At 38.1% G+C, this 13,901-nt stretch overlaps 2 protein-coding genes across 4 annotated transcripts in view; one reads left to right on the top strand and one right to left on the bottom strand.

Moving 5' to 3' along the window:
* SLC35A1 (solute carrier family 35 member A1) overlaps positions 1-4,650 on the top strand; it is a 31,044-nt gene extending 26,394 nt beyond the window's left edge. For 2 of the 3 annotated variants that reach the window (XM_079779984.1, XM_079779983.1), the window contains 3 exons: positions 304-480; positions 903-1,037; positions 3,867-4,650. In XM_079779984.1, the coding sequence (XP_079636110.1) occupies positions 304-480; positions 903-1,037; positions 3,867-3,994 (440 nt within the window). In that variant the 3' untranslated portion in view covers positions 3,995-4,650. The remainder of the gene's footprint in view (positions 1-303; positions 481-902; positions 1,038-3,866) is intronic. The other variant, XM_079779982.1, reaches the window with a different exon arrangement.
* Positions 4,651-4,845: 195 nt separating this feature from the next.
* Positions 4,846-13,901, bottom strand: part of RARS2 (arginyl-tRNA synthetase 2, mitochondrial) — a 72,076-nt gene continuing 63,020 nt past the window's right edge. Inside the window, exons 14-21 of the mRNA XM_079779979.1 lie at positions 13,470-13,594; positions 12,024-12,091; positions 11,834-11,943; positions 10,118-10,213; positions 8,501-8,575; positions 6,171-6,234; positions 5,639-5,710; positions 4,846-5,177 (exon numbers count right to left, since the gene is read on the bottom strand). Coding sequence (XP_079636105.1) covers positions 5,136-5,177; positions 5,639-5,710; positions 6,171-6,234; positions 8,501-8,575; positions 10,118-10,213; positions 11,834-11,943; positions 12,024-12,091; positions 13,470-13,594 — 652 coding nt within the window. The 3' untranslated portion in view covers positions 4,846-5,135. The remainder of the gene's footprint in view (positions 5,178-5,638; positions 5,711-6,170; positions 6,235-8,500; positions 8,576-10,117; positions 10,214-11,833; positions 11,944-12,023; positions 12,092-13,469; positions 13,595-13,901) is intronic.

The raw sequence follows: 13,901 nt of genomic DNA, 5'->3' as shown, positions 1-13,901 counted from the left end.
GAGTTTTATGATGTATCTTATTGCTATAATAATGGCAGAAACTGTTCTTAACAGTAATTTAAGAGTCCTGTTAAATGTGAGTTAGAAAGTTCTTTTTATTCTCTGTGCTCTAAAAAAAAAAAAATTGGTAATGTTCAATATGCCATGTGTCAAACAAACATAATAAGTGTGCATTTAATGTAAAATGTTTGTTTCCCAAATCGCATACTTTATATTATCCTATATCTCCAGGTTAGTGTTCTTTTTAAAGTTAATTTCTAATAATATCTTTATCTCATATTTGCATGTCTAATTTTCTTTCAGGAGTGTACTTTGAAAAAGTTTTAAAGAGTTCAGACACTTCCCTTTGGGTGAGAAACATTCAAATGTATCTATCAGGGATTGTTGTGACATTAGTTGGCGTCTACTTGTCAGATGGAGCTGAAATTAAAGAAAAAGGATTTTTCTATGGTTACACATATTATGTCTGGTTTGTCATCTGTAAGTATCCAGGAATCAAAGGTTCTGGGTAGACCCTTAAAAAAAAAAAAGTCAGATGTCTATTTGAAGTGTTAATAGCATTTTAAAGTTGTTGCTTTATATTGTGAACACTAGTTTGAAATGTAATTTTGGTTTTATTGACTTAATTTTGTGGCATAGCTGTTCCAAAGCAATTTTGCCTTCTTAATCAGAAGTATCTAATGTGTTAGCAATAAATGTGTACAAATTTAGTAGTGGACCACACAGCCCTTTGGGCATCTGAAAAAGTTTTGTAGGAACTATTACTGAATTTTAATATCACTCTCTCAGGTGGCTGCTTCTAAGGAAAATAGTATGGCATCTGTGAGGATGAAAATTTCCTCACCATCATAGAATGTTTCCTTTATTAGCATGTTAAGATTTTCTTTCTTTCTATGTACAAGTTCTTGCAAGTGTTGGAGGCCTCTATACTTCTGTTGTGGTCAAGTATACAGACAACATCATGAAAGGCTTTTCTGCAGCAGCAGCCATTGTTCTTTCTACCATTGCCTCAGTGCTGCTGTTTGGATTACAGATAAGTATGTCTTAGTTTGTATTTTCAAGTTTTTAACATGGAAAAGCCTCTCATTTCCTTGATTTGTCTTTTAAATGTGGCATGGTCATGGTGTTTTACAAAAATTCCTAGTTTCATTATAATTTATTCTACAAGTGCTGCAGATCATAGTTGTGTGGAATATGGGTCAGCAGTACTTAGGTGTCTGTTTTTAAATAGTTCTAGAGCTTAAGCTTAGGGGTGCTCATTCTGTATGAAAGTGAGAGGGCTACTGTTAGAGCTTTTTTACAGGCAAGAACTCCCAATTCCCCAGATATTAGATAAGACCACTTAAGTGCTTCAGGGAGAATTTACTATGATGAGATACATGAGGAAATAAACATAAGGACTGTAGGAAATTATTACTTTCAGCAGTAGAATTAGAATAAACAATGCTTTTTGAGTAAAGAACAGACAAATTCTTTCATTTCCCCCTTAGTTTGTTTTGGACGTGGGTGCAAACTGGTTTTGAAATTACAATTCAAATCTAAATGTTCTTTTTTCTTTTATAATTATATCTTTGTTTCATTTAATATGTAACTGATACAAAATTCATTACTATAGGACTATGATAGTCCTTCTAATACATTTGTCCCTAGCCCACACTCAGCATTTAGTTGGTTTCTTATTTAAGCAGTGGTGCTGACTTAACATTTAAGGGTGCTTTTATGCTGTAATAATTTTATTTAATAATACATGAGGAAAATTTGTCAAATATCAACACTGAAAAGAAACATGCTTATATTTCATTTAAAAATTGACTCCTTTTATAAATGCAAGTATAGGAATACCAACCTTGTAGAAATCTTAGAAAACTATTTTATAGTACTAGAGGCATGATGCACAAAATTCATGCACTGGGGCTGGGGAGAGGGTGTTAGGGGGTCCCTCAGCCCAACCTGTGCCCTCTCACAGTCCAGGAGCTCTGTGATTGATTGCCCCAAAGAGGGAGGCCCTGCCCACCCGCTGCAGTGCTGCTGCCGGGTAGCCTGTGCATCCCTCTTTGGGGCGATTGATCACAGGGCTCTGCCATTGATCGTCCAAAGAGGTAGGCCCTGCCCACCCGGCTGGGGCTCCATGATAGATCGCCCCCAGAGAGTAGCCTGGGCCTCCCTCTTCGGGGTGATCGTGGAGCCCCCCGATTGATTGCCCTGCTAGCCGGTGGCCTGGGCCGCCTCCTGCAGGGCAATCATGGGGCGATGGCCAGGCCCCCCGACCAATTGCATTGCACCTGACTTGGCTGGCCTGGCGCCAGTGGGTGTCATAGCATGGTCGTCCAGAAGGTCATTCTGCTGTTCAGTCGATTTGCATATTATGCTTTTATTATTATTGATGGTTCAAATTTTGCCTGTGCCATTTATTGACTGTATAACCTTTGGAAAATTATTAACCTGTGTCTCAGTTTCTTCATCTATAAAACAGGAATGGTAAAGCACCTACCTCCTAGGGTTGTTTCAGAGAAAGTGCTTAGAATAGTGCCTGTCCTGTAGTAATAAGTATTCTGTATAAGGCCAACCATTTAAGTGTCAGGTATAGGCCCACCTTTAGATATTTTTCTTACCTGATTTGGGTGAACTTTGAAGTTCTGAACCATCCTGATGCTCCTAAATAATACTTGGGAACAATATAAAATGCTTTTGGTCAATGTTCTATGTTAATGATGGTCAAGGAAATTAGACTGTCTTAGCAATCTTCCAGTTTCTTATTTGATTTTCTAGAGGCCTGGTGCATGGATTCGTGCACTGGTGGAGTCCCCCGGCTTGGCCTGCGGGGATCAGGCTGAAACCAGCTCTCTGACATCCCCTGAGGAGTTTTGGATTGAAAGAGGGTGCAGGCCAGGCCGGGGAGGAACTGTGGGAGGGCTCCAAGGCATGTCTTGCCCAGTCCTGATCAGCTGGACCCCAGCAGCAAGCTAACCTACCGGTTGGAGTGTCTGCCCCCTGGTGGTCAGTGTGCATCATAGAGACTGGTCAAATGGTCAGACACTTAGCATATTAGGCTTTTATTATATAGGATTCCCATTCCCCTTTTTTGAAGGTAAAGCTAGTCTTTTCTGGTTAGGGTTGAACTAAAATCATAGCTTGATGGCATTTCTTTACATGCCATTTTGTAAGCTGTTAACCTTTTGCACTCGGATGTCGAGTGTGACTCAACACGGTTAGCATTAGAATAAAGGAATCGAGAAAAAAGCAAGCAAGTGCAAAGGGTTAAGATTGTACCATTATATTCCATATAGAATGGAGTATACAGTTTTGACATAGATTTATAAAGTGACTACTGGTCAAGTTTAGACAAGTTGTAATTCAGTGGTGTCCTGATTTTTAGGATTAAGATGATAAAGAAACAAGGCTAGCAGAAAATGGAATTTTACTTAGTAAATCACCACTTCTATTTAGAAATATTTAGTGGATTTAATTAATTATTGGTTACTTAACTCTTTGAATTTTACTCAAATACCTTTGCTCTAAATTTGCACAGGTTTCTAGTATCATGGAAAAGCACACCCCACTGCTCTTTCTTTCAATCAGCGTAAAGGGAAGTTAGTATGTTCTTTGTCAGTGGTTCAGGATAGGCATACTGTGTTCTTAAAAGTGTATATACACTGTACTCAGTGACTGTCACTCCCTTCGTCTTTCTAAACCTTATAATCATAGATTTATTTTCCATATAAAATTCCATTTTAAAATTGACTCGTCATAAATGCAAATAAATGGTGTAAACCTGTAATTGAAAGTTTTCAAAATTCTAAACCAATCATTGTTACATAGTTTTACAGACACAAATACAAATTAAGCTTATTTTGTTTCCTTTTCAGCACTCACCTTTGCTCTGGGTACTCTTCTCGTTTGTGTTTCTATATATTTCTATGGATTACCCAGACAAGATACTACATCCATCCAACAAGGAGAAACAGCTTCAAAAGGGAGAGCCAGTGGTGTGTAATTTCAGCCTCAAATGAGATTCCTACTAAGATTGAAACCATTTGCATTAAACTAGAGCCTTAAAGTCAATCCCAGAAGGTAGCTTAAACAAAGAATAACAAATTAACTGTGTGGTATAAGAATTAAGAAGAAAGCTATCTTGAGTGAATTGCTACCAAGATTTAATGTGACCTGTTTGGGGTCAACCCATTTTGTTTTAGAATGAAATTTTATATATATATATAATGTATATAAAAGTATGGAGATAGTACGGTTAAAAAATCATGTGAGGCTATAATATTCAAATAATAAGGTTTGGGACAATGTTAAACGTTAAAGTGCCAAAGCCATTTCTGTACTAACTGTTGTCTTGTTGAGCTACCAGGGGAGAAGGATGCCCCCTCTTTGTTCCCCAACTCATGTACAGTAATTTGTTCCAGTAGCAGTAAAGATCTAACTCTTTTCTTACAAGACAGTGATTTCTGGGTGGTGACTGAATACTCCTGTAAGTGCTGTATTTGTGCCATTTATTGTATGGATTCATATTTCTTTGCTGTTAGATGATGTACTTTTCTCCAAAAAATATTTCTAATGTCACTTTTGTACTTTTTTTTATAAAATATGTTTAGCTGTGGGGCTCTCAATAATTTATGAAATTCTGTTTTTTAAAAAAATTTTTATATTAATAGGGAAATTCAGCAATAAACTATATATGAAATCTGTTTGGTCACTTTTTGTATTATAGATATACCATTAAGGTAATGCAAAGACATAAGCTTTTAACCCCATACATTGCATTTAAAATCTTCTCTATGTTGAAATTGTATTAGTGTTTTTTGGTTGAGAATAATAGCTATAAACTATGACTAAAGATGGCATACCATACTTGCTAATATAAAACTATATTCATTCAACTAGAGAAGCTTGGTTCATGCTAATTTCCCCCTCTGGTTTATAAAATTAGATAGTCACTGATACTGACACTAGAGAAGACTTCTAGTAGCAACATTTAAAATAAACTATAGCAGTCCCAAATGGAAATGCTGGCAGATGAGGGCAGCCATACTGATCAAATAGATCACATGTTAACCTAAACAATCACATAAGACATACTTTACCAATATGCAGATACGTGAAGTAAACGGTTTATGTACAAGTTCTTGTTATTCAATGTATCCAGTTCCCGAGTTCACGTAGTAAGTTACCTGTATACATATCAACAAAAAGATAAACACGAGATCTGTTCTCTGGGAGTTATCAGCTGTATTGGCAAAAAGGTGTAATACTGGTGTAAATTTTTTCAGACTAGTCATAATTCTAAGAAATTTGATGAGAACATTAGGTAATCTTAGTTGGTTATAAGAATAGTTTCTGGAGGAATGACATTGTGAGAAACCTCAAAGTAGAATTTAAACTCTAACCCTTTATTCCCGTTAGACCACAATGCACTGAAAAGATTTAAATGAAAAAAAAAGTATTTAATACTTAATGACTGTGAGATTTCTTTTTAAGGATCAAGATTTAATCAGTTGATAAATCACTTATAGACTTAATATATAGATTCTGACACAGAATAATAAAATTCTAAACAGCAAGTCATATAAGAATAGATAACTAGAATTAGTACTTAAAAAGCCATTTTCATTGGAAATTACATCCTACATACAGGTGTTATTCCAAGAAGTTTCATTCCATTGGCTAGGACAGAACGGACAGCTCTGAAAAGATGAAGTCTGGCCTACAAAATAAATCAAAGAATGATTAAATGTTCAATAATAGGCTAATTATAAAGTGAATAAGAATGTTTTTAAGAATAAATTTAACTTTCTTCTAAGTACAAACAATATCTCAAAAGTGCCCTGGGGTTTGCTGTAGGCAAGGGAATACAAATTCCTAGAATCTCTAACAGTAACACTGGTACCCAAGGGTTGGGGAGTGAGTGACAGTACCATCATACAGCACAGATTCAGATAAGGGAACCAATCACTGTAACACTTCATGTAGGAAAATGTACTTCATAGTTTAGTATGTTGCAAAGTACATAAATGTTGATTGTTACAACCCAATCCTAATTATTACCTTAAGTACATTGCTGTAGTTGAACAATTGGATACTATTTTAGAAACATTTGCAAGACTGACTCAGTAATATTAGTCTGGGGATGCGAGAGATTATACACAAAACACTGTGTAACATACCCCAGCCACTTCAGGAGGACTCTGTTTTATGGGCAGTGTTCTGTGTGCCACAGCTGCAAGGTGACTGAAAAGAGAAATCATGATCAGGACCAGTAGTAATTTCCTGTTGTAACGTAAGCCTGATATCTAATCTTACTTCTTCAATTTAAAGATTAAAAAAAAATCAAAGCCTATATGCAACCATTAAAATGTATCAAAAGTTGGAAAGTTGAAGGCCCTGGCTAGGTAGTTTAGTTGGTTAGAGCATCATCCCGAGATGCCAAGGTTGTGGGAAACAACCAGTGAATGCATAAATAAGTGTAACAACAAATCCATCTCCTCCCCCTCCCTCTCTCTTTGAAAAAAAAAAAATTATTATTTCATTATTAGTTTTACAAGTATAGGAGATTCCTTTCTAGTGAGTTTTTCCTCATTAGGCTTCCTTTAAGATGGTCTGGCCTTTTCACCTCTGTATGGTGAAGAGGTTAGGTAGAGACTAGTTATCAGTCCACTCTGCACACATACTGGCCACTCATCTTTAAAACATTTCTTCTATTTAGGTAAGGCAGCAATTACAACAGTGTGCCAGAGAAATGATGCTTATGACATTTGTTTCAATGATTAAGTGGCATTTAATAAGACTTTTTGGCTTTTTTGTCTCTATATGCCTAAGTGGATTTTAAAGGAAAAATTTATTTAAATCTAGGGAAGACAAAAAGCATAATTAAGAGAACAGTCCCAATAAATCTTTGGTTTCCGTAAGTCTTGAGTAAAAGCAAATATTTCTTAAATAGCTTTACGGGGAGACACAGTTATCACTCAGAAGACAGAATCAAATAGTCACGTTTCTAAAATAGCTACCATGAATTAAAATGCCAAGAGCAAAAGACAAAGAGAATCTTACAAGCAGCAAGAGAAAAACAGTTAGTTACCTACAAGGGAGCACCCATACGATTGTCAGCTGATTTCTCAACAGAAACTATGCAGGCCAGATGGGAGTAGCAAGAAATATTTAAAGTGATGAATAGCAAGAACCTACAACCAAGATTACTCTACCCAGCCAAGCTGACATTCAGAATTGAAGGGCAGCTAAAGAGCTTCACAGATAAGAAAAAGCTAAAGGAGTTCATCACCGCCAAACCAGTATTATATGAAATGCTGAAAGGTATTCTCTAAGAAGAGGAAGAAGAAGAAAAAGGTAAAGATAAAAATTATGAACAACAAATACATAGCTATCAACAAGTGAATCTAAAAACCAAGTGAATTAAAAATATGATGTATAGAATAAACTGGTGAATATAACAGAATCAGGGGCATAGAAAAGGAGTGGACTGACAACTCTCAGGGCTTGGGTGTGAGGGGTGCGGGAAGAGACAGGACAAAAATCGTACACCTATGGATGAGGACAGTGGGGGGGAGGTAAGGGAAGATGGTGGGATGGGAACCAGGTGGAGGGGAGCTATGGGGGGGGAAAAAGGAACAACTGTAATAATCTGAACAATAAAGATTTACTAAATTAAACAAACAAAAATAGCTACCATGAAATGCCTATCAAAGTGTCACTGACTTGCTTCTCAATTCATTCTTGCCCTCTAGCTGACTGATATTTAAATGCCTCTGCTTAAAACCTTTTTGTGGACCCTGCTGCCCTGAAAATAAGGTGAAATGCCTAGTACAGTGGTCGGCAAACTCATTAGTCAACAGAGCCAAATATCAACAGTACAACGACTGAAATTTCTTTTGAGAGCCAAATTTTTTAAACTTAAACTATATAGGTAAGTACATTGTCACTAACTTAATTAGGGTACTCCTAAGCTGGCCTTTGCGAGAAACTCAAGGGGCCAAAGAGCCGCATGTGGCTTGCGAGCCGCAGTTTGTCGACCACTGGCCTAGTACATTGCAGAAAAGCTTCATCGGATCCCGCCCGGGACTATGCTGATCGTTCCTTTAATGATCATGTTCTTGCTAACTCTGGGCTTTCTCCTCCCCCTCTTCCACCTTGTTTCTCCTAGTTAATGTCTACTCCTTTCCTCTGGAAAGCCTCTCTAATCCCTCAAGGCTGGGCTGAGTGCCCTGACATTTTCTCTCACATCCACTCTATCCTAACACATACGCACTGTTCTGTAACCTCCGATGAGGCTGCTGTTTCCTGTTCACTTGACTGAGTGAATAGATGAACATTGATTGCTAATTTGCAAAGATGAAGCAAGAATTCCTGTAACTTAAAGCTCACAATATTTTTAGGCCAACGGATTTATTTATAGGAACACTTCAGATGAAGGAAAGGTCCTTTGTCAGATCAGGCCTCAGCTGTCTGGTTACACCTGAAAATAGCAAGATTATAAACGTACCTTAGAGTTAGAAGGTAGCTGACAATGTGCCTGGGTTGAAGGTCCTGAGATGATCTATAAAGCACTTCGTCAAACCTAAAAGAAAGATGACAGGAGCAACTGTCAGGGGAAGACTGCACATGCTACACTAAGTAAGATGTTAAGACAGAAATCCAAGATGTAAGGTTGACTTGACATCACTAAGGGTAGGAGGTATATGAAAAAAGACCTGTGTTTACAGTTGAAGGTAAAGGCACATTTTTCTCTCACAAATTTCTAGATGGCAGGCACTTCTAAATCATCTTTTTATTCCTTAGACCTACTTCAGCACAAGAACTCAAACCATGGCTGTTAAATTGAATGTAAAAGCTGCTTAGTGATGTTTAAGGACATAATCTAGAAACTAGCAAAAAGAGCCTACCCTCAATGCCAAAAAATCCAAGTTGGCTTATATTTCCTCACAAATTAGCCAAATATGAGTAAACTAGCTCCTTTTGATCCCAGGAAAGAATCACTGACCGCTGTGTGGCAATCAGACAAAATTGCCTTGTTAACCATCTGCATCCCTTCTGGAGACTGAGCTCTCCTCACAAGGCTGGCTTCCCCATTGATGCTGGAGAGCTCAAAGGTGCAGTCTCCTGCTCCGTATGAGGGCATCAGACAGATGCGTATTTGAAACTGTGACTTGAAACCAAGAGGCAAATGGAAGACTCTGGGAAGCTGTGTAAAGGCAGGGATTTTCCTTTACTCATCATGGAGGGTGAGAAGATGATCTTTTAAAAAATTACAGTTATGCTTTTACCAGGGTTCACATTCTCATACTACCTAAAGGGTGGTAGGTGCTTAGGCTAATTCAGTGGTGGTAATATTTTTAAGACCTAACAACCATTCATATACCCTCCGTGTGCCCTTAAAGGGCAGACAATTACTTTTTAATCTACCTTGAGGAAAATGCTGACTAGGAGCTAGCTACTAGCCTGTTCACTCCAGTGGCTAGCAAACAATCATTTTGTATCCGGACCCCACAAGTCAGGCCCTCTTCTTATCTCTGCACGTTAGGTCACCTGTTTTCCCCCAACAAAACTATATTAACCCACCCATTCCCTTGTAGCGATAGGCTGCTTAATGTTTAAACTGTGGGGCTTAGCAAGACTGTGACCAGTACCTGAATTAATAATTTGTGATCTACTGGTCAAACAACCATTTCAGGAAAACCACAAATAACATCTCAATTCAATGTTTCTGCTTCTTCAGAGAAAGGAATGGTCACAGGGCAATAATTTACAAGCTGACTTTGCAGAAAACGATGGAGACTCAATACCACCCATGACCCATGTGCCCTCTCACAGCATCTTAGAATCTACTCCTTGAGACCTTATCAAGAAACCAAAGACCACAGGAATTTACCCTAACACCCCTCTCCACTCCCCTTTCCCAGCTTAAAAATCCTTAACCTCGTCCAGCAGTAAGATGGATTTGAGGCACTATTAGGTCTCACATCTTGGCTGGCTCCTCAATCAATAAATTCCAAATGCTGAGGTTTTGAGCTTTGGCCTTTCGAAACATTGAGCATAGGGGCCTGGGTTCAGAACAATTTCACTAAGCAGAAGCTGACTCAATAATACTCGAAAACCATACCTGAGAAGATGCTGGAGAATTGAAACAGACTGCGGCTCTTGTAAACAAGCAGTGTTGAAGTCATTCAGATAACCACATCCAAAAGTCTCTTCCAAACTGTTATCAAAAGTTTGAAAACAACAAAAGATTAAACAAGTCATCGAAGGACACATAATTGCAAGTGATGAACACCATGTCATAATACAGTCTTGCTCTCCTTAATATACAGTCATGCCACATAATGCTGGTCAACCATGGACGGAGTATAGGATGGTGCTCCCATAAGATTATAATGGAGCTGAAAAATTCCTATCACTTTTTGATATTGTAGCTGTCAACACTATAGTACAATGCACTACACAAATACTTACCATTGCGTGACAATTGCCTATAGTGTTCAGTACAGTAACATGCTGTACAGATTTGTAGCCTATGAGCTGTAGGAAAACAGAATCTATTACCCCAAAATATGTCTATTTGGCATAAGTATTATTTAGGCTGGTTAATTTTAAGAGAAAATAGATATGAAAGGGGTGAAGCTCTGAAAATCAAGTAGAAGTTACACTTTGTAAAAGACATATTTGTGAGAATCTCCATTTGTAAGGGTGTCTCCCTGCGGTACCCTGAAAATGAAGATGACCTTATTTCTAGAAACTTATCAATGCAGAAGATTAGGACTTAAATCTGCATAACAATCTCACTCTTGATTTTAACTGTGCTCTTCCTGGTAACCTTCCATAACTGACCACCCTCACCCCCAACATCTCCTTTTGTCTTCAACTGAAGATGGTATTTTAAGGTGGTGGCTCCAGGCATTTTGGCAAGTAACTCAGTTTTCCTGGGTTTCTTCCATGTATACTGGAAGTATACATGTTATTAAACTTTAGTTTTTCTCCTGCTAATCTGTCTTTTATTATAGGAATATTTCAGTCAGGGACCCAGAAGGAAGGGTACAGGGAAATTATTTTTGCTCCCCTACAGAGCAATAGGCTATATAGCATACAGCCTATTGCTCTGTAGGGGAGCAAAAATAATTTATATAGCATACAGCCTACGTGTGTGTAGCAGGCTATACCATCTAGATTTATGAAAATGCACTCTATGATGTGTGCACAACCATGAAATCACCTTAGAATGCATTGCTTAGTCATGTTCCACTCAGTGACAGGGCCTGTCTTTAAAACTAAGTTCAACCTGATGCTTCAATTTTTCTTAAAGAAATTTATTTTTATATTTTTAGAGAGAGTAAGAAGAGGAGAGGGATAAAGGAGAGAGAGACACACAGAGAGAGAAAATAACATTGATCAGTTGCCTCTTTCATGCACACCGACTATGCATCAAACTCAACCTGGGCTATGTGCCCTGATGGAATTGAACTTTTGGTGTACGAGACGATGCTCCAACAGAGCCACACCAGCCAGGGCTTGATGCCTCAATTTTTCCTAAATCTGTATCTTTATCTGAAAATGGAGTATATTCTTTTGGTAGGATTATTGTGAATACTAAATGAAGTAATATGCATAAAAGCATTTCCTACATAGGTGCTCAATAAATATTCTAGAAACTCCACAAGAAAACAACATAACATGTAGGCTGTCCACTGTACTTTAATTAGTTTTGAATATGAGATATCAGAGAAGCCCGGAAAATAGGGCCTTTGGTCTTAGGATTGCAGCAGTCAAACCCCACCCTGGGAAGGGCAGAGTGGCCCACTGTTTCCCTATAGCCTCTTCTCACCTGTGGAGGCGGGCGTGCGTGTACTGTAGGAAGACACCTGTGTCCCCACGACTCTGGAACACACGATCCCAGCTGAACTGATAGTCAGATAAGAGTAAACCTCTGAAGTCCTAAAATGACAGAGGAATCTTCAGTGCTGGGATTCGTTCTACTACCACACAAAAGGGTCTCAGGAAGCAGTCTAACAGACCTGAATAATGAGTGCTGCCAGCCCGACCCTCTCTGCAGTCTCCTGTGGGTTCTCCAGTTCTTTGGTGGCTGAAACAGACAAAGGTGGTATCATTAACTTGCACGAACCTACACAGAGTCAGGGACTGAAGTGGAGATAAAATCTGCCAAAAATGGATGCTGGCGGTATCAAGAACAAACAGGTTTACAGTGGGCAATTTACTTTTCTAATTTGGGTTTATTTGCCTTTGATAATGACAATTCCCCTGCCTTCATTAAAAGGGAAAATACTTTAAAAAAAATATCCCTTATTAGAAAATATCCTTCTAAGACAATAGATATAGCTGGCACTTATTTTTCCAAGGGTGACGGTTAAACAAAGCCATAAGGACTTGTGACTAGTTTCAAATTATGTAACAGGAACTTCACAGAACTACTACCAACAATGGAATGATAATCTGAAGCCGTCCATGAAAAGAGGCCACAGTAATATCAACTCAGATTACTGAACTGAACAATACTTGAGCACTTGAGCAGCAAGTCTGAAAATTCTGGCACCTTTAATTAGTGAAAGCTATTTTTTTTAAATAAGGTTAGTGAAAGTTCAATGGAGGAATGGTCATAATAAATCATACTGCACAGAAGTCCAGAAAAATATAAAAGTGGCACATAGGGTAAGATCCTTCTTTTTACAGCTGCATAGCATTCCATGGCATAAATGTACCACAGCTTTTTTATCCACTCATCTACTGATGGGCACTTGGGCTGTTTTCACATCTTAGCTATTATAAATTGCGCTGCTATAAACATGGGGAAGCATATGTTCTTTCTGATTGGTGTTTTGGGTTTCTTAGGATATATTCCTAGAAGTGAGATCATTGGGTCAAATGGCAGTTCCATATTTAACCCTTTGCACTCGCTTGCTTTTTTCTCGATTCCTTTATTCTACTCGGGATTTAATTTTTTAAATACCCCAGATTTTACAAAGCGCGGCAGTAGAATAAAAAACTAAAGTTTCTTTTCATACAAACTTATTTGGATTTTTTTATATTTCAAATTATTGATACATTCAATAACCGTCACAGTCGACATCCGAGTGCAGAAGGTTAATTTTTTAAGGGAACCCCATACTGTTTTTCATTTTGGCTGCACCAGTCTGCAATCCTACCAGCAGTATACTAGGTTTCCCTTTTCTCCACATTCTTGCCAGCACTTGTCATTTGTTGATTTGTTGATGGTAGCCAGGGGTAGGTGGGTGGGTGGGACAAGATTAACAAAGAACTTTTATGAATATATACATAACCCATGGACACATATAATAGGGTGGTGAAGGCGTGGGTGGGGGGTGGGAGCAGGCTAAAAGAGGTCAATGGGGGGCAAAAGGAGACATATGTAATACTTTCAACAATAAAGATTAAAAAAAAAAGGCAGATAAGTTATGACTATAACAACAAAAAAGTGAATTCACTCTTAATAGAAGCCATGTTCTGTAGCATCCTTAATCGAATCTCATTTAAGACATCTTCCAGAAAAGTAACATCTCCTCTTCGAGTCTTCATTCCCTGCACTACTCCAAAGGGCACATGTTGGCACCTGAAATGCAGTGAGCATTTAGTTAACTGAAAACTGAAAATGAGCTGGTTACCAAAGTATAGAATAATACCACTTTAGAGAGTAGTCTGAACTTCAACTCTCATAATGGGGTTTTAAAAAATTAATAGATTGAAACATGATGTGATTTATTATATGCCACAGATGTTAAACACACAGCATTATTTAGAGAGAGAATCACTAGCATAGTTACCTTTATGAAAAACAGGAGAGGGGGAGGGTAAAGAATTTCAAAAATCAGCCCTAGCTGGTTTTGCTCAGTGGATAGAGCAGGCGTCCTCAAACTACA

Source organism: Cnephaeus nilssonii, assembly GCF_951640355.1.
Source record: "Cnephaeus nilssonii genome assembly, chromosome: 9".
NCBI lineage: Eukaryota > Metazoa > Chordata > Mammalia > Chiroptera > Vespertilionidae > Cnephaeus > Cnephaeus nilssonii.
Note: the sequence above shows the minus strand (reverse complement) of the source record. Positions and strands in the feature narration are given on the sequence as shown.